At 32.5% G+C, this 18,311-nt stretch overlaps 1 protein-coding gene and 1 pseudogene across 3 annotated transcripts; one reads left to right on the top strand and one right to left on the bottom strand.

Moving 5' to 3' along the window:
- Positions 1-314: 314 nt before the first annotated feature.
- On the top strand, positions 315-3,807 carry LOC105113782 (dnaJ homolog subfamily C member 3 homolog). Of its 3 annotated transcripts, XM_011010098.1 has the most exons (7): positions 317-823; positions 984-1,025; positions 1,350-1,484; positions 2,433-2,668; positions 2,890-2,926; positions 3,302-3,359; positions 3,455-3,807. In XM_011010098.1, exons 1-7 carry the CDS (start codon positions 668-670, stop codon positions 3,532-3,534), a joined length of 744 nt encoding a protein of 247 aa, XP_011008400.1. In that variant the 5' UTR covers positions 317-667; the 3' UTR covers positions 3,535-3,807. The 3 variants fall into 3 exon arrangements, with proteins under 3 accessions (XP_011008402.1, XP_011008401.1, XP_011008400.1); XM_011010100.1 differs by lacking the exon at positions 1,350-1,484 and having other exon boundaries at positions 315-823; XM_011010099.1 differs by lacking the exon at positions 984-1,025 and having other exon boundaries at positions 316-823.
- A 3,238-nt stretch (positions 3,808-7,045) lies between these two features.
- On the bottom strand, positions 7,046-11,215 carry LOC105113781 (squalene monooxygenase-like; annotated as a pseudogene).
- Between the last annotated feature and the right edge of the window lie 7,096 nt (positions 11,216-18,311).

Here is an 18,311-nt window from a genome sequence, read left to right as displayed (position 1 = left end):
AAAATAGTTGATATCTTCGTCTAGCAAATGGCTGGATATAGAAGGAGAATACACATACTGACATAATGGAGAAAATTTAAATTGTGAACAAAAGGATATGAAAATAAATAAATAAATAACATGGGATAATCCATGCAATTCTATGAATGTGTTTAAAAATATAATTATAATTATTTTTTAAAAATATTTTTTATTTAAAAAGGTAAGTTAACAATGTTTTTTTATTTTTAAAATTAATATATTAAAATAATTTAAAAATACCAAACACGTCGTAACTTACTGTGGCGCCTGTATTTCGTTATATGGCAACTCCGGGGTTTTGAAGACATCGGAGAAATTTTTTTTCAGAGAAGAAATAACATGATAATTGATAAGGGGGTGTTATATAACAAGTTTATCCAAGGCGTAATTGTTTGACCCTCGTATCAATTTTGTATTTGTGGACTTTGTTTATTTATTTTGAAAGGTAGATGTTGATTTGAAACCAAGCAATGACTCTCGAGAAAGAACTCCACCAGCCACCATCAACCGATCACCCATAAAGATCACATGCCCAAACATTGCACTCTGCCCTAAACCCTAAAACTAGTACGCTTCTAGGGTTTAGAATTCAATCGATTGAAATTGCTGGGGAATTTGTTAGCTTTTGAATCTCAATACAATAAAAATGGGAGGCGAGAAGATTAATCAGAGTAAGGATAATCCCTGGCTGTCGTCTACAAACATGCCACCGCCACCACCCTATCAAGGAAAATCTGAAGACATGAAGCTTTGGGGAGTTGTCATCTTCGGCCTGATTGGGGCCACTGCCACCACTTACGCTGTGAGTCCTGTTTCATTTCATGTGGTAGATAAGTAAAATCATTAGATATGTATGGTGTAATTTATGAAATTCTGGAAAATGTTTTAGTAATTGAGGGATGGATAACACATAAAAATTGGTTCTTTAGATTCTGAGAAAGTAGATTGATTTGGCATGGCAGGTCAGACAGCTGCGGCGGACTGTTGATGAGCTGTATGCTCAGGTAGGCTTCTGCAAGTATAAATGCACCGCTTTCCTATGTCGTCCACTTAAATTCGACTTTCTTTTTGGGCAAACTGAACGCACAAGAACAATCTTTATTTCTTTATTTTGTAGCTGTGAAGATTTAGCGAAAGGTTTTTGTGTAGGAAAACTCGGTCTTATCGATGTAATGTTGTCTAAAAAAAATAGTGATTGATTCTGAGCGTTTAGTCTGCTAAAAAAGGTGAAGTTTTTAAATTAAAAATTGAGAATTTCACTGCAAATTTTTTCTTGTCTATGCATGCCAATGCCCCACCTGATCATGTCTGTAATTGTACCTGATTAGTTAACCAGGTCTCAATCAATGTGGAAAGGAGGATCTGGAACTAGCAAGTCATTCCGGACATATTTTCAGGAGGAAGCGTGGAAAAATTATAATCATCGAATGCAGGAAGCATATGAAGAGGAAATGGAGAGAGTGGTGAGCTTTTTTCTTGTGAATCTTTCCTTCTGGATGTCATTTTAGTTATATTATGGAACCCTGCAGAACATACTATATCAGTTTTTGGTTATTTGGTTTCTGTGTGTGTACCTGCAGATATTACCCTGTATGTTTTTGATTGCTTTCCATGATATTGTGAAACTAAATCGTTGTTACTTCTAAGAATAACAGTTGGGTTTAGAGTAGACAGTTATCTGTCAAGGTAGTTCTAGCACATCGCTGTGATGTTTATGCTGCTCTTATTTGTTCACTTTCAGTCATTTAATTGCATCTGCAAGGTGACTCTTCTTAGAAGCAAGTTTCTGAAGACTGTTCAATTGGAGTACCACTCCTTATGCAGTTTGAAGTCACAAATATATTTTTGAAGTCAGATCTATAATGCTAGTCTAGATGCATAATAGCTTGAATAAGCTTGTTCTTAGCTGGAAATCCAGGCATGAATTCTTAGCAAGTTGGGCCGCTTCTAATTAAACCACTTGTTTTTCCTTTTTGGTGGGTTATCTTATAATTCCACAGTTCAGGGAAAGTTTTCTGTCTTTTCCTGCTTTGCATTGCCCAGTTGATCTATGTGTCTTTCAAAACTACCTTTTTATGCCTCAAGATTGGGCTCAGATGATAGAAACTGAAACCGTCTTTGTATGGCCTAGCATGGTTCTCTTTACCAGCAAAACTTCTAGAATCTTCTAGACCTAAGAAATTTTGTCATCCTATTACTCTTTCTTTCTGTTGGGTCCATTTTAATTTTGTTTATAAATCATGTAGGTTGAATTTCTTTATATGCACCATATCACAATGATAAGCCTAGTTCTTTCTCTGAAGCTGTCAAATATCAATTATCTTGCTCTGATTTTGAGGTGTCTAGCAGGCTCTTTTCCTTGATTGTATTTGCATTCAATTATGATGTCCTAATGTTATTTTTGTCTGCAGGAGCGAATAAGGCGTATGCAAAGCATGTTTAACCGTGAAAGAAACAAGTTCAAAAGAGACTATGAGAGGTGGAGGGAAAATGGTCCAGGTGCATATCATCAACATTTTCAGCGTGATGATTGGTATTGGAAGACTGATTCATCTTTCAGAGACCAGAGGACTAACTTCAGGAGAACTCCAAGAGACAGTGGAAGCTATCCATTATCACATCATTACTCAGTTTTGGGACTTGACAGGTAATTATCAGAATCTAATGTGGATGGTTCAGTCAAGTTGTATAGCTGTCTTGATTTCTGGAGATTGAAATATAGCTTTAGGATGAATTTAAGAGGTGTTTGGAATATGATACAATATAATTGAGTGTTTTAATTTTTTTAATCATGAGATTTTCTCAGTTATCTGGACTGTACCGCTAGCAGTTGGGATTGACAGATTGTTCCTGGTCTTTTTGTGACAGGTCTAGAACAGCACCATATACTGAAGCTGAGATTAAGGTATTACTTGTGATTGCTATCATCTCTTTGAAATCTATGTTCGGTGACGAGATTTGATGATTGATAGTTTTATAATTTGTCTCCCATTAAGTCATTCGCATCTTATCTGAGTTTTCTATTTGTGTATCGTCCATGTCTTCATGTTTTCAAGTCTGTAAGCTGACTTGAGCTCCTGATGAAACTTCTTTCTTGAAAACTTGGAAAATGTTAGGGGCTGAATATAGTGGATCATATATACAATACTCAATTCCACTTGGTTTCTTTGGCCTGTCGAATGTTTTAGTGTTTCAATTCAAGAGCTTCATCTTATAACTGGGTTTATTGTTTTCTTCTGTGATTCCTGCAATTCTAAATGTATTTCTTTTATACATGCAGACAGCATTCAGAACGAAGGCAAAGGAGTTTCACCCAGATCAGAACCAAGATAATAAAGGCTGGCTTTTGTTTTTGATTACTAACTATGATCTTGTACTGTGATGCCACAGCTTTAAAGTGGAACTTAAAGTTGTGTTTTGTGATTTGTTGCAGAGACTGCCGAGGCAAAGTTCAAAGAGGTGATGACATCCTACGAGGCCATTAAGCAAGAAAGAAAGAACACTAAATGTTAAACTGCCTGACACTGGTAGGGGAACAGCGAAGACGCAATGCAAAATGTTCCTACATGTGTATACTTGGGGAAAATGAATCCAACAACTTAATTTTGTTGTGAGATTTTGATATTATATTGATAGGAGGTTGTGTGGAGAGGTAAGTAAATAGTTTTTTTTTTTAGGTGCTTGATATTATTAACAAGGACAGCAATTCATGTGTTGTGCACAACCTTTTGTATGTAATTCCTGAAATTATGTAACTTACCAATTAATTTTGACCACAAATCTATATATTTATTATTAATAAATATTTTCTTTATCTTTATATCTTTAACATTTATTTATATTTAATTAAACATTTATATTTAATTAATAAATGTTTAATTGATGAATTTAAAATAATGTTTTTGTATTCAATTAATTGGCTAATAAAATCTAGTCTTAATAGAACATTGATTAGAAACATAATATCCATTATGAATAATATTCTTTCATAATTTAATAGAACATTGATTAGAAACATAATATCCATTATGAATAATATTATAAAGTTATAATTATAAGATTTATAATTACATTAAAGTATTGTTTTAATGTTTTATTATTAATTAAAGTTTTTATAAATTAATGTTTTATTAAGACTAGATATTAATTAAAGCTTTTATAAATTGATGTATATTATGTTATTTTTTTATGAAAAAAAGCAATTGTTTTTATAAATTGAGGTGTAAGGGATATTTGAAATTAATATGTATATTTGTTAAATGACATGTAACTGAATTGATTTGCAAGAAAATTTTATTTGGATGGATTATTTATATTTAAGGAAAGGTTGATGTAATAATTGTGTAAATAATTTTTAGATTTGAAATAATTAAATTATCTTATATAGAAAATATTATATTTTGATTTTGATTAAACGTTCTAATCAAGGGTAATAAATGGATAAATATTGAGTATAACATAAATTATATATGGGTAAATATTGAGTATAATATAAACTATATGAAAATATTTGAGTAATCGAGAGAAAATTTATTATGATAGATGAATTAGAAAAAATATTCAATTTCTTTTCAAATAAAAAATATTCAATTTCTTTTCAAATAATATTGATTGTGAAATTCTTGACCAAAATGAAATGAAATTTAAAAAAAATTTAGTTTTTATTCAAAGAATCAATAAGAATTATGATTGCTAGATATTATATTTAATATTCTAATATAAATTAATTAATTATTAAATTAATAATAAATCAAATTATTTAATTTTATTTTATTAAAGATTATGATTTATAAAGGCACAATGCCAAGCTTTTGATAATGGACACTGAAGTCCAAATAGGCAATTGATTCCCTATTTGTGTTGCTGGGAATGGATGAAGCTGGAAATCCATCTACATACCTTTGCAGCAGCAACAAACATAAAAAGCCACCAAAACCACCGATAAAGAATGCCAAAGCAGTATTTTCTCCAGCTGAGAAATCTGCCATTGTTGTACCCACAAGAATTAGGCATGGCATCATAGGATAACAAAGATAGCTTCAAGTCTGCGTAGTCTTTCATGCTTTCCTCATTAGAAATCCCTCCATCAAGAAGTGAAGTAGACAGGGAAGGGCTCTTGCTCATCAAGGGGGATGGATCAGCGCCAGATAATTCAGAACGAGCCTGCAGAATAGGACTCCAAAATCACAGGTATCCTGTGCAAATTGAGTCACCACTTGTGTCTATGAAGAATCACAAGAGTATCCCAGCATTAGGATCGCTCAGACATGAGCTATAGACATTAATCGTATGTAGTCTAACCTTGAACGAAGACTGAGATCTTCTGGTACCTGTAAGGAACTTTTCTTGTGAAGTTTCTGTTCAAACTTTCAGTTCTGCGGCTGGCAGAACAAGTCTAAATTTCCGCATGGCCCTGAGAATCTGAAACGGAAACTCATAAGTTCCATGAACTAGGAGTTAATAGCCAAATTCAGCAATCATGAACACCGCTTAATTTTATGTTAATAAACACGGAAGGGATTGTACAAGGCATCATCATAAGAAAATGTCTTCCATTAGCAATCTGCTTCAATTCCATGTCCATGCAATTTGACTATGTAACGGTGATTAGTGAGATAAAGAGTTTGGTTTATAGCACATATGCTGAAGATTACTGCTGCAGTTGCTAAAAAAAACCAAATTAACATCTCACGATGAATCCAAGGACCAGTAGTCATCTTTCCTGATCAGATGCAACAGAAACTTTGCTTGCTATCCACTACATCATTAGTTGTGATGCACGCAACCTGGCCAAACACCCATGTTAATCTAAAAAAAAAAAATCATTAGAGACTCCCCACCATAAAATCTCCCCATCAGTCCAATTTATTTGAAATCAATTAATGGACTTTCAACCCATCTGGATAAACATTGAAACTCTGAACTTTCACTAATTTAAAACCACCAAAAAAAACCATAAAGATAGAATCTTTGATGGTCCAAATGGTTTATTTCAAATATAGGTATAGAGGCTTGTTTCACGGTATTTTATTTGCTTTGTTTTCAGGATCGTTGCTTTGATGATGTATTTGGCTTTTTTTGGTATATTCATACAGCCTTTCATAATAATGTTAGAGCCGTTTTTGTTAGCATTTTCTGATCATGGAACGGCATCCATAATGGAATGACACTATACCTCCAACAAACTTTTTTTTCTTCTCATTTCAGATATAGTATTGACAATTTATTTTTTTATTATTAGTTATTGCCAATTTCTTTTTTATTTGTTTTGTTTATTGCTGGGACCGAGGATGTACAGCTACCCATAAAATGCTTGTGTAGCTTGAATTTTTTTATTTTTTTTAGTTAATACCTATAGTATGTATTGACTTATATTTAACAATATATATATATATATTCTTAAAATAAAATAAAGTACTTAAAAAAATACAATGGGCAAGTACATTTCAAATAACAATTAAAAATAAATTATCTTTTAAAAGTGTTTATTTTATGTTTATAAATACAACATTAAAAATAAAATATTTAGTTTATGTTTATAAACCAATTTATTTTATGTTTATACTCCTACTAAAAAAATAAAAACAAATACAGCAATTGAAAAAATTGAAAATGATTAAACAATATGATGTTTCATGCGACATGTTTTGTAAAATATGAAACAAAACATGAAGCAGTTATTTGTTGTATAATATATTTTGATGTCGTATTGCCTGGAATGCTCGGGGGTTATTGCTTTTGAAAGGTAAAAGGTGCAAATACCACCATTAACCTAAAATATTGGGTTATTTTTTAAGGAAAACTTTGACAATTCAGATGACCACGAGGAGCCATATTGTCATCGTGCCAGTAGCGGCGGCACCCAAATACCGATGACGCTAAAGTCGGAAGCCACCTCTAGTTGCGACTTGCAAGTGGTGCCCTCCATCCAATCTAATCTCCATTGACGGTGAGAAACAAGGAAACAACTATAACCAGCAAAAATAAGCAAGTAAATAAAAAGGGCGGGGACATGGCAAAATCCAATTCATATTATATATATTGGTCAGAGTTGAAGTTTTATGAACACCCTATCAACAAAAATCTATAATAATGCACCGTTATTCTTCCAAGCATTCACCCTCACCCAGTCGACTTTCAGCAAGGGAAGGAATGGGAACAGAAGTGGCTTACGCTATCTCCACATCTTGCCAAATCAACCTCACTTGACTGGAGGAGCTCTATAATATGCTGGAACAGTTGCAGGGAAGAACATCTGTCTAACTCCTTCTGCCCTAATGATGGGGAAGATGATTCCTGATGCACCCTGCAAAAAAGGGACCTGATCTTTCAGTGTTCAGGAAGATAAATGTGCATGAAATTGGGATGTTAATCTTGGTAAATAGACTGAAATGGCAATGGAAAGCCCATAGAGAAGGAGGGGTAGATACGCACTGAAATCAATCTAGCTCCAATCCATATGCGTTTAGGTGAAGGGAATGGCAGCAACAAACGCCCAACCCCATATATAGCAACTGCAAAGAAGTGGGCGACCAAGCTCAACGGACGGGGGTTTAAGCCTGAGAGCAAAGACACGGGTCCCGCTGAAAATACGCCTCCAAGACTTAAATAATCAAAGCACGCCTGCCGCATTTCCTTCATTGCTTGATCAGGTGAAGCACAAAAAACCTTGTAGAGGGCACCTGCCAGTGTATTGATTGTGGATGCTACAGGCTGCAAAAACATGGGATAAATCTGAGTTTAACTGCAGTACTATGAAGGCATCTTCATCATGAAAAATGCTCTGCTAAAAGTTGTCTCTAACTCCAAGTTCGGAGATGGTGTGTTGACTTTTTAGATTAAATCCTAATATCATTCAAAAGGTATTCCAACATCTACAAAACCAGCAATTGAACAGAAAAAAAACAGACAAGCATAACACCAGATATACAAATCACCTTGCGCAAGGTGTAGAAAGATTCAAGATATTTGCAGAGTGTAGGTGCATCATTAAGGTTGCGCAAAGGCCTGAGAAGATTCCGTAAAACAACAATGTCGGACAATGCAACAGTCATTCCTCCCCCGGTAAGAGGATGACGCATGTTGAATGCATCACCCATCAACAATGCACCAGGAGTAGGATAAGGAGCAGCTGGCATGCTTCTGTTTGGCATTGTCCTAATATTTCCTTTATCAACAGCAGCTAGAAAGGCATCATAAACTTCTGGGGGAAGCTGCCAACAGAGATGTCAGAAAGTCAGCTGAAGAAATCACCACACCAGACATAAATAGGGATTAGTAAAGGCCAAACAAGCAGCTGAGGATGCATGGAAGATTTTACTATATACCTGAGGTGCCACCACAGTCTTCAAATATTTTGCCATTTCACCACTTGAAATGGAAGGAACCTTCTGACCAGGTACATCAACCAGACAGCGGACCTCGGTACTGCTAATAGGATACATCAAAATCGGAGACGGATCCCCTAAGATAACATGCCCATGATTTGCACATGGAAGCTGGCAATTCTCCAGGACCATACCAACAAAACAAGAGGGCACATCCACCTGCACAAGATAATTTGACAAGCATTTTAATTTTCTGGGAAGAACTTTATTTTGTAATAAGCAAGTGGTGAGAATTTCTATGGGATTGATCATCTTGGACTTGATACTAGAATTGCTACACTGCTACTATCCAACAAATATCAAAGGTTCTCACCTTAGGGTTGCAAAGGGAGCGACGCAGGTTTGAGAAACAGCCATCACAAACAATTGTCAGAGGTGCAAATGCCTTCAGCTCTTGCCCATCTTTTGTTTTGTACTGCACGCCCCTAATAGTCCCTTTATCTTCAAGTAGAGATATGACAGTTCCTTGCTCCAATTGTACACTAGTAAAATTGAAAACAAAAATATAACTACCAATGAACATAAAGAGATGCTTCTAGATACTATGATGGCATGTTAAACTGGCATAAAATATATTATCAAGAGCAGTGTCCAAGAATTACAACATGCGCACAGCAGACAATCAGATGACCATGGACACTCACTGCGTACCTGAGGATGTCAACCATCTTAAAAATGTGCAGGTACAATGAAAAGAATAATACACAAACACTTAGAAACCATTTTCTTTCTTGAATCATTTTAAGAACCATTTAAATTTTCAAAGGGCATTGCCACATGCATAGACTTACAATGGAAGAAAAGACATACTTGGGAAGGGACGCAGCTTTGTCCCGCATTCTCTGTATGAAACGCCCATTATGAAAGCTCCTTCCAGCTACATCTGAGTGGAACTTTTCCAAAGGATAAGAGAGTCGAGTATGTTTTCCATCCTTGAAAAGTGCATAACCAAACACCCTCTGAGCATCAATTTTCTCCACACAATCTGCAGCGAGAAACAAGATAGGGATTCTATTAGCAACTAAGTTCTCCCATTATTGAGTGGCCACAAATGACATCAATTAATACAAACTTGTGGCATTACAAAATTTAGCAGGTAGTAGCAGAATTCATATTCACACACCTTCAAGTCCCAATTCAATTAACTTAAGGTAACCCCCTGGCTGTAGCAATTCACCCACAATCCTATCAGGCTCGGTCAAGTCTCTTTCAATGACGTGCACTTTACGTCCATCCTGCATTTTAAGATATACATTGGATTTTCTATTGAAATGACTTGCAGTCAAGATATATATATATATATATATATTCCTTCTAAAAGAAAAGATCCCATGTAAATTCAATTCAATATGAAAGTCTGTCAAATCATGATGCAAACTAATCGGGATAGCAGAGGCAAAAGAAATGGAATACAGTAGGTCCTCGGTTTTAATAACTTTATAGCACAATTTCTACAATTATTAGAGAATATTAACAGTAGCAATCTATTAGAATCATGAACATGATTTAAATCCTTATGAATAAATAGAGATTAACTAAAATATAGAAAGATAATTTTCATTTCTAGACCCACAATTTGGGGGTGGTAACAACATGAATTTCATTTGTGCAGTCAATTTCTCATTCCACTAGCTGACAACAATAATTAGAAGGAAACAAAAATATAGCATCTCAACAACTAATTAATTGAAAGATGAGCCATCCTCTGATTATCAGAACAAGTTCATACACACCCGCTGGGCCTCCCAAAGGCCAGTTATCACATAATTATACACTTTGATCCATAAGGCAGAACATAAAAGACAGGTCATCTGTCCAAGTTGGTATGGTCCCCGCTTTAATTCATCTTATTATCAATTCTCAACCAACTCTATGAAAGTTCAAAAAATAATAATAATAATAACAACAGCTACTTATTCATCTTGGTAAAGCACGCGTTTAACGAAGATGCCTTACTTTCACAAGTCTGCAAATATATATGTTTTATCTGTGTTTTTAATGGAAATATGAAGGGGCTGGCCTCCATTAAAAACAAAGTGTAAAATCACAAGAACATAGACTGTATAAATTCAAAAACAAACACATAAGAACCATCAAATCCTGTACGCCGCATTCTGTGTCGTATAATTTAATGAATTAATCAACTCTCCCCCTCGGTCCTAAAAAATTCTTCATTCAATTAGAAAGATTTATTGATCATTTGAGGTGCGTTTTCTTTTTCATTTTTTTTCTTTTATATAAAATTAGCCAAATAAACAATAAAAAAACCAAGAGTTTGGAATAATCGATTATCCAACGAAAAATAAAATAAAAGTTCGTTTCTCTCCGTTTGATTGCCGAGAAGATGCAGCAAAAGAAAAGAAAATACCTTGCCAAGAGTATGAGCAAGAGCGGCGCCAGCAACACCGGCGCCAACAATGATAACGTCGACATTGGAAACATTACTGGATCTGCATTCTCCACTGGTGGTGGCTATACTATTAATGGACTCGCTTCTCGCTTCCAACAAATCCTTATTAGCTCTCTGTTCCTTCTTCTTGGTTACCAAATAATAGATAGCAGAGAGACCAAACAGAGTAGCCAAGATCCATCCTGGCATGCACTGATCCGCCATTATTTTTTAAATGCAAAAACGATCAATTAAAGAATGGGAACGAGGACGTTAGAGAAGGAAAGATTTCTTTGTCTCGCGCTCTCGTTTAATCCTCTAAAAAAATAAAAAATTGGGAAGGTGGAAGGAGCTTTGCCGGCAATGCCTGTGTACGTGCGTTGTACAGCGACGCAAGAGATTCACAAGAACCTTTACTAAGGGATGCATCATTTTATAGGCCGTCGCGACCATCACTGCTTAAACGTGGACTTGACGCTAGCGTGCGCCGCGTGGGTGACTTGGTTAAGATGATCCGCCTTTGACCGGTCATTTATTGGTTTTCCCCCCTGAAGTTCTGAATTTATTGAGTAAGAATGGTTAAGTACATGATTATGATTTTAGATAAATTATTGTGGATTTTTCTCTCTCAAGATGATTAAGTATATATTTACGATTTTAGATAAATGATTATGGATTTTGTATGGCTATACAATCCTAACTATTTAATCATCGACTAATCCTATTTTTAAAAAAAATCTAAACATACATACAAATTAAACAAATTTTAAATAATCATATATTAACCCAAGTATTAAAATTAGAAAGTATATTTATAATAACAATCAAATAGATTTTAAAAAAGATAAATCATGATAAAGGTTTAAAAATAAATATTATTAAAGCATAAAATGAATTACTCGTATTACAAAATATAAAAATAAATACTATTATTTTAGGAATCATTAAATATATATTAATTTAAGTTGTACTTTGATATAATTATCAATTATTTAACAAATATTTAGTTTGATATAAACAACATTTTTTTTTTATTTTCATGCTGACTCTTTAAATTTTGAATGTAGTCCTTTTTTTCTTGTTTTTTTATTATTTATTTTATTAAAAATAATTTATGAAATTGGAATTATTTTTAATTCCATCTCCTTTGATTCTTTTATTTGCCAGGTTTACTCTTTATTTTTTTATTGATATTTTCTTTATTTGAGATGGTTTTTAAGATTAAATATTATTTTTTCAATTTCATCATATTTTATTTTTATCCTTATTTATTATTATTTTTATTATCATTTTATTTTGAATTTATTTTTAAATTGATTTTTTATGATTTTTTTTCAATATTAAACTAATTGAATATTGAATTTCTTAATCAAGCTCAAATATAGAACTTAATAGATTATGAGTTTAAGAGAATAACTCAGATTTATGAGGATCACCTAGTTTGCTTGTTTTTGTATTTTTTTAAATTTATTTTTTAAATTTCTTTATCCAACATTTATTTAATAGGATATCACTTTATTTTTTTTATTTTTTTTCTATGAGATTTTTTTAATAATTTAAAAAATAACATAGCTTATCTTGAGGTTTTTTCTTTATTAAATTTAGCTTTTTGAAAAAAAAATGTTTTTGAATTAAATTAAACCAATTAATGAAATAAAGGCATGCAATATTCATTTCATGGTATTTTATTTAATTTGTTCTCAAAATTACTCCTCTAACAATGTATATAACTTTTTTGATGTATTTGTGTAGTCTTTCATGATAACATTAGAGTTGTCTCTATTAATACTTTTTAATTATGAGACATTATCTACAAAGAAGTGACAATAAATCTTCAATAAACTTATTTTTATGTTCATAATGGGTATGGTATGGTATAGTATTGATAAAAAAAATTTATTGTTAATTATTTTTATTTATTTGGTTTGTTTACTGTTTGAGTCGAGTTTATTAAACTATCTTAAATATTTTTTAATTATTTAAAAATACTTGTTTTGCTTGAATATTTTTTTCGCATCTACGGGCGTTGAATAGCGGGGCAGGGACTCACCGGAACCTTCACGAAGGGATGCATCATTTTAGAGGTCGTAGCGACCATCATAGCTTAAACGTGGACTTGATGCTAGCGTGCGCCGCATGGGTGACTGGGTTAAGATGATGCTCCTTTGACCGGTCATTTATTGGTCTTTCCCTCAGAGAATTGAATATTTGACAAAGCGGGTGATGACTATTGTTTTGAATGAGTTAGAATGGATTTCTCTCTCTCAAGATGACCATTTTAAGCATATGATTACGATTTTAGAAATATAATTATGGATTTTGTATAACTATAATCCTAACCATTTATGCTTGTTATTACATCTTAACATCAAATATTCTAAATTTAATGAAAGGTAACAAATATGATTAATTATGTTAACTTATAAATTAATTAACTCACGGATTACATGAATATAATCCACATATAAATAGATAATGAAGCTAAGGTTGTTAAAAAGAGATAGTAACTATAATTAAAGTATTTAATGTTTTGGAAACTTTACAAGCCAGATAAGGGTATTAGTGTGACATTCTGGACTCTCTCATTTGTGCAAGGGCTACACCTCGTATGATCAAACTATTGTATTTTAAAAGGTTAAATCATAGAGTGTTTGCTACACTAATTATGTTTTTGCATACCATAAAAGACTTAAATCAAATAACATGTATTTATGCCTTATGATGTACTACATTGTCAATTAAATTTGATAACATGTTAAGATATTTTAAGTTCTTGTAACAAAACTAACAATTTAAAGAATATTCAAATATAAAAATTTTAGGTATTTTTCATTGTTATGAAATATACAATATGGTTGGAAAATTTATGTTATAGCTAGTATCAAAGCATTGGTTTTAGTCTAGCAATCTTGAAAATGATAATGATGGATGTTAAATTATTTTATGATGATTCATATCAGATAAGGAATTGATCATGCATCATTACATATAAAGATATCATAGCCTAAGGTAGCATTCAAAAAGGGGCAAACAATTGCAGCATCTATAGGAGTACATTTACCCTCCCTCGATCTTTTTTATCTCGAGGAGATTGTAAGAGCAGTAATAGTTAGAATGTCAAGGGCAACAGGTACACCTTACATAGACAATGTTTATACTCTAGTACATTAAAAAAAATATATATGAGAAATGAAATGCGTTTTTTTTTTAGGAGTGGAGGATGCTGAGATAGTTAGACACTGGTATAAAATGTAAAGAAGCCCTTTAACTAGATTTCAGTGTTAGAAAAGATGCAGGTATATTATGCTACTCGATTACTCTTTGACAGTACCTAATCCTAGTGGGACATGGCGCAGGAGAGGAGATCTAGAAAGGTACTTACTTGGAGGGACTCTAGACAACATCACAAAAGTCAAGAGCAAGAGTTTTTGGCCTTAAGACAGGGCAATATGATTGTACTAAGTATAAGAGGTGGTTTTAGAACTTCTTTATGTTTTCTTCACATTCCTACCTACTGAGAAACATAAGATAGAAAGGCTACTAGATGGACTTAGGTAGGATTTGAAGAGGGGGTTAATTGCTTTGTAGTTCAGGATTATGAGAGAATTGATTAAGTTTTCCTAGTTCCTTAAAAGAATGATAGATGAGGATTAACAGGGGATGGCTAAACAAGGGTAGTCGAGAGTTGGAAAAAGAAAAAAACATGTATTTTTTTCTTAGTAGACCTACCCCTTTAAATAAAGGAAAGAATGGATAATTTGGTCAGCTCAATAAGAATGGATGAGACTTTAGCCCAAGAGAAGCATCGAGTGGATCCTTTTAGGGTGTTAGTGGGGGATCAACCGAGGACAATCGAGAGTCAGTCTAGTAGAAGGATATATAAAGTAGAGGATGCCTACCTATCTATTATGGATGATGTAATCAAAGGCATCTTAGGGATTATTCAGTCGCTCTAAGTAGATGTTCCATTTGCCTATATGAAGGGCATAGATAGAGAGAGTGCAAACATTTAGATATCAAATGTTATTTCCACGGGGAGACATAGAACTTTAAAAGGGAATGTCCATTTAAGGTCATAAAGCAAACTTAAGGATAAAAACCTATAATACAAAGTCAGTAGTATTTTATGATTGTTAACAAATCAAGAAGACTTGTTCAGTCCAAAACGAGTGCCAATACAGGCAGGTTTAGGGTAAAGAAAGAGTGGACCTATGAGAGAGTATTTCACATGACCTGTGAGGATATTAGAGTTGCCTCATATGTTGTGGCAGGTATTTTACTATTAAATATTCAACAAGTTTATGTTTTAATTAATCATGATGCTACTCATTCATTCATAGTAAGTAAAATTATGAATAAATCAATTTTAATACTCGAACTGCTACTTTACCAGAGGGCCCTACCCATTAAGATAGAAAAAGGATTGATAATTAGTATATATTTAGGTGAGACTGTAAATATTGATTATGTGTACAAGAGTTATAAGATTATTATTGAGGGTTATAAAATGAAAGTAAACTTGATACCTTTAGAACTACATGACTTTGATATGATATTAAGGATGGATTAGTTGAGCATGGATCAAACTCAAATAATTGTTTTTTGCTAAGATGGTAAGCTTATAGGGTTTAAGTGGTAGGAAGATGGTGTTTAGAAAAGAAAGAAATGTCATACCGAATTGTATGACTTTAGTTATGGATGCTAAAAAATTATTAAGGAAATAGTGTATGGCTTATCTAGCATATGTGGTAGATTCAAAGAAGGGAAATATAGAACTAGCCAACATTCTTACAATGAAAGAGTTTTTTGATGTTTTTCTTAATGAACTATCAAGGTTACCCTTGGAAAGAGATATTAAAATATCTATTGAAGTTTTGTTTAGAGCTTAGTCACTCTATAGGATGCCACCAACCAAATTGGTAAAGTTAAAAGTTCAATTACAAGAATTGTTGGTTAAGGGATTTACTATCCCTAGCAATTCATCTTGGGGAGCCCCGATGTTATTTATAAATAAGAAAGAAGGCATTTTTAGGCTTTGTATAAACTATAGGTAGTTAAATAGGAAGATAGTAAAGAATAAGTATCCATTTTCATGAATATATGATTTGTTTGATCAATTAAAAGAAGTATGGGTATTCTCGAAGATAAACTTAAAGTCAAGGTATTATTAGTTGAGGATTAAGGAGTGAAATGTCTAAAAAATTACTTTTAGGACATGTTATGAGTTTTGTTGATGCCTTTTAGGCTAATAAATGCTTTGATTATATTTATGGATTTAATGAATCAAATTTTCTGATCTTATTTAGACAAGTATGTGGTGGTGTTTATAGATGATATACTAGTTTATTTAAATTTTTTTCAATAGCATAAACATCATTGAAAGAGCGTGTTGTAGATTTTAAAGGATTATAAATTATATGCAAAGCTAAGTAAATTTGATTTTTGGTTCAATAAGGTGATTTTTTAGGGCATGTAATATCAGTTGAGGGGATTTTAATGGATTCGAGGAAAGTAAAAGCTTTGTTAAAATGGGAAAGACCAATAAACATGAAAGAAATACATAGTTTATTATGGTTAGAAGGTACTGTAAGAGATTTATGAAAGGGTCTTCCATAATAACATCTTCTTTGATTCGATTAACTTGAAAAGAAGTGAAGTGTGAATGGTCAAAGAAGTGTGAGGAAAACTTTCAGGAATTGAAGAGAATGCTCACTTTTGTCCTAGTATTGACTCTTCCCTCGAGGTCATAATGGTTTATAGTTTATAGTGATGATTTAGGACATCTCTTTCATTCCTATTTCTAATAATTACATCAAGTTCTTATCATAGCCTTACGTTGCTGAACTTCTATAAATGGTTGAAGGAGACAAAAGCCCAAGAATTAATAAGACTATGAGATTTTTTATTTTGATTGATCAATTTACATTTTGAATAATGAATATTCTTCTGTGTATATTTTCATGATTTTATTGTTTAATTACTAAGAGACCTATTAGTATATTATTCGTTGCAATCTACTATTAGATTAGATATCAAATTCGTAATTGTTTGATCCCTCTAATTTGTGAAGCAATTAAGGTTTAATGATTTGTTGTGTTAGAAATTATTAGATTTATAAATTAAATGCAATTGCTTGTACTTCTATCATTTAGTTTTCTCGATCTTTCTAATTCTTAAGGTTGCTACTATATTAGATTTTTACGACTTGTCTTGGGTTATTTAGTAGTTAGAATTAATTAGATCAATTGTTTATAATTAACTACAACTAAGGAGAGACAGAAAAATAATTCCAACTGTGAAAATTCAAAGTGTAAATTAATATATACTTATATCGATTATCAGTTGTAAAATTTCAATGGTGGATGTTGACTTAGACCAATATTTGTTCTTCTGTTTAATTTCAATAATTAGAATTGTTTCCTAGTTGTTTTTCTTATAATTACTTTTGTTGTAATCAGACCCCTCTTATTCTTGTTCGTGTAGTATAAAATTATACTAGATACTCTCTGTGTGAATAATCCTTACTTAAACCACTATATATATTTTTAATAGTTTAGGTTTTATATTTTACTACCTGCGACAGCACACCAATTACTATTTAGAGAGAGTCAATGTAGTTATTGATGCTCTTAGCCGTAAGAATAAAGATGTGGTGGGTGAAATGATTTTCTAGAATAAAAAAAAAAGATGGTGGAATTAAGAAAGATGATTACACAGTTGAGTATAGGACTTGAAAGGTCATTGTTGGCATAAATTAAGATATAATTAGTGCTTCAGTGTGAGGTATTGCAGTCCCAACAAAAAGATGCAGAAGTGGGAAAGGTAAGTGATTAGTACTTAAAAGTGTATTTTTATTAAGGTTTTATGTCATCATTTTTGTACTTGAAGTATCAATAACTCCTTAACTAAAGCATGTTTTATAATAATATATATAATAATATAAGATACCTTTAATTTATGGTAAATGTTCATTTTAAATGTAGGTCTATCATATAAATGAAAGGATTGATTGATGAATATAAGAACTGAAATTGAAAGGACAAAAAGATGGTCAGACTTAGAAAAGAGATGCCGATGTAGTCCAAACCGGAACACTGTTTGGTAATTGAGTCATATTTGAAGCTATAGATCTCAGATTTAGATTTACTTTATATGAATGGAAAGATAAGACATAGGCCTACAACTTTCATATGGAGCCCAAGATTTAAAAAAGTTCATTTTCAAGTCCAAATTATAGCAACAACAAAGAAGTCTGAATCTACCCTTCAGCCTGAGTACTGTTCAATATTTGGCCCATATCTAGAGTTATAGAAGCCCAAATGATCTTAATTTTTTACACAAGAAAGTTGAGAGAATTTCCTATAATTTTCATGATTTCAAGTGGTTTCAAGTTTGACGTTATCAATTACGTTTTGGGCAGACAAGAAAAGATAAGGATTATCACAAGTCAAGAGTTGGCCACCCACTCATCAATTAGTCATCAAATCAATAGTTCCTAATTTTGGCCTATAAAA

Source organism: Populus euphratica, unplaced genomic scaffold, assembly GCF_000495115.2.
Source record: "Populus euphratica unplaced genomic scaffold, PopEup_1.0 scaffold454.1, whole genome shotgun sequence".
Lineage (NCBI taxonomy): Eukaryota > Viridiplantae > Streptophyta > Magnoliopsida > Malpighiales > Salicaceae > Populus > Populus euphratica.
The sequence above is the reverse complement of the archived record's forward strand: the minus strand, read 5'-3'. Positions and strand labels throughout refer to the sequence as shown.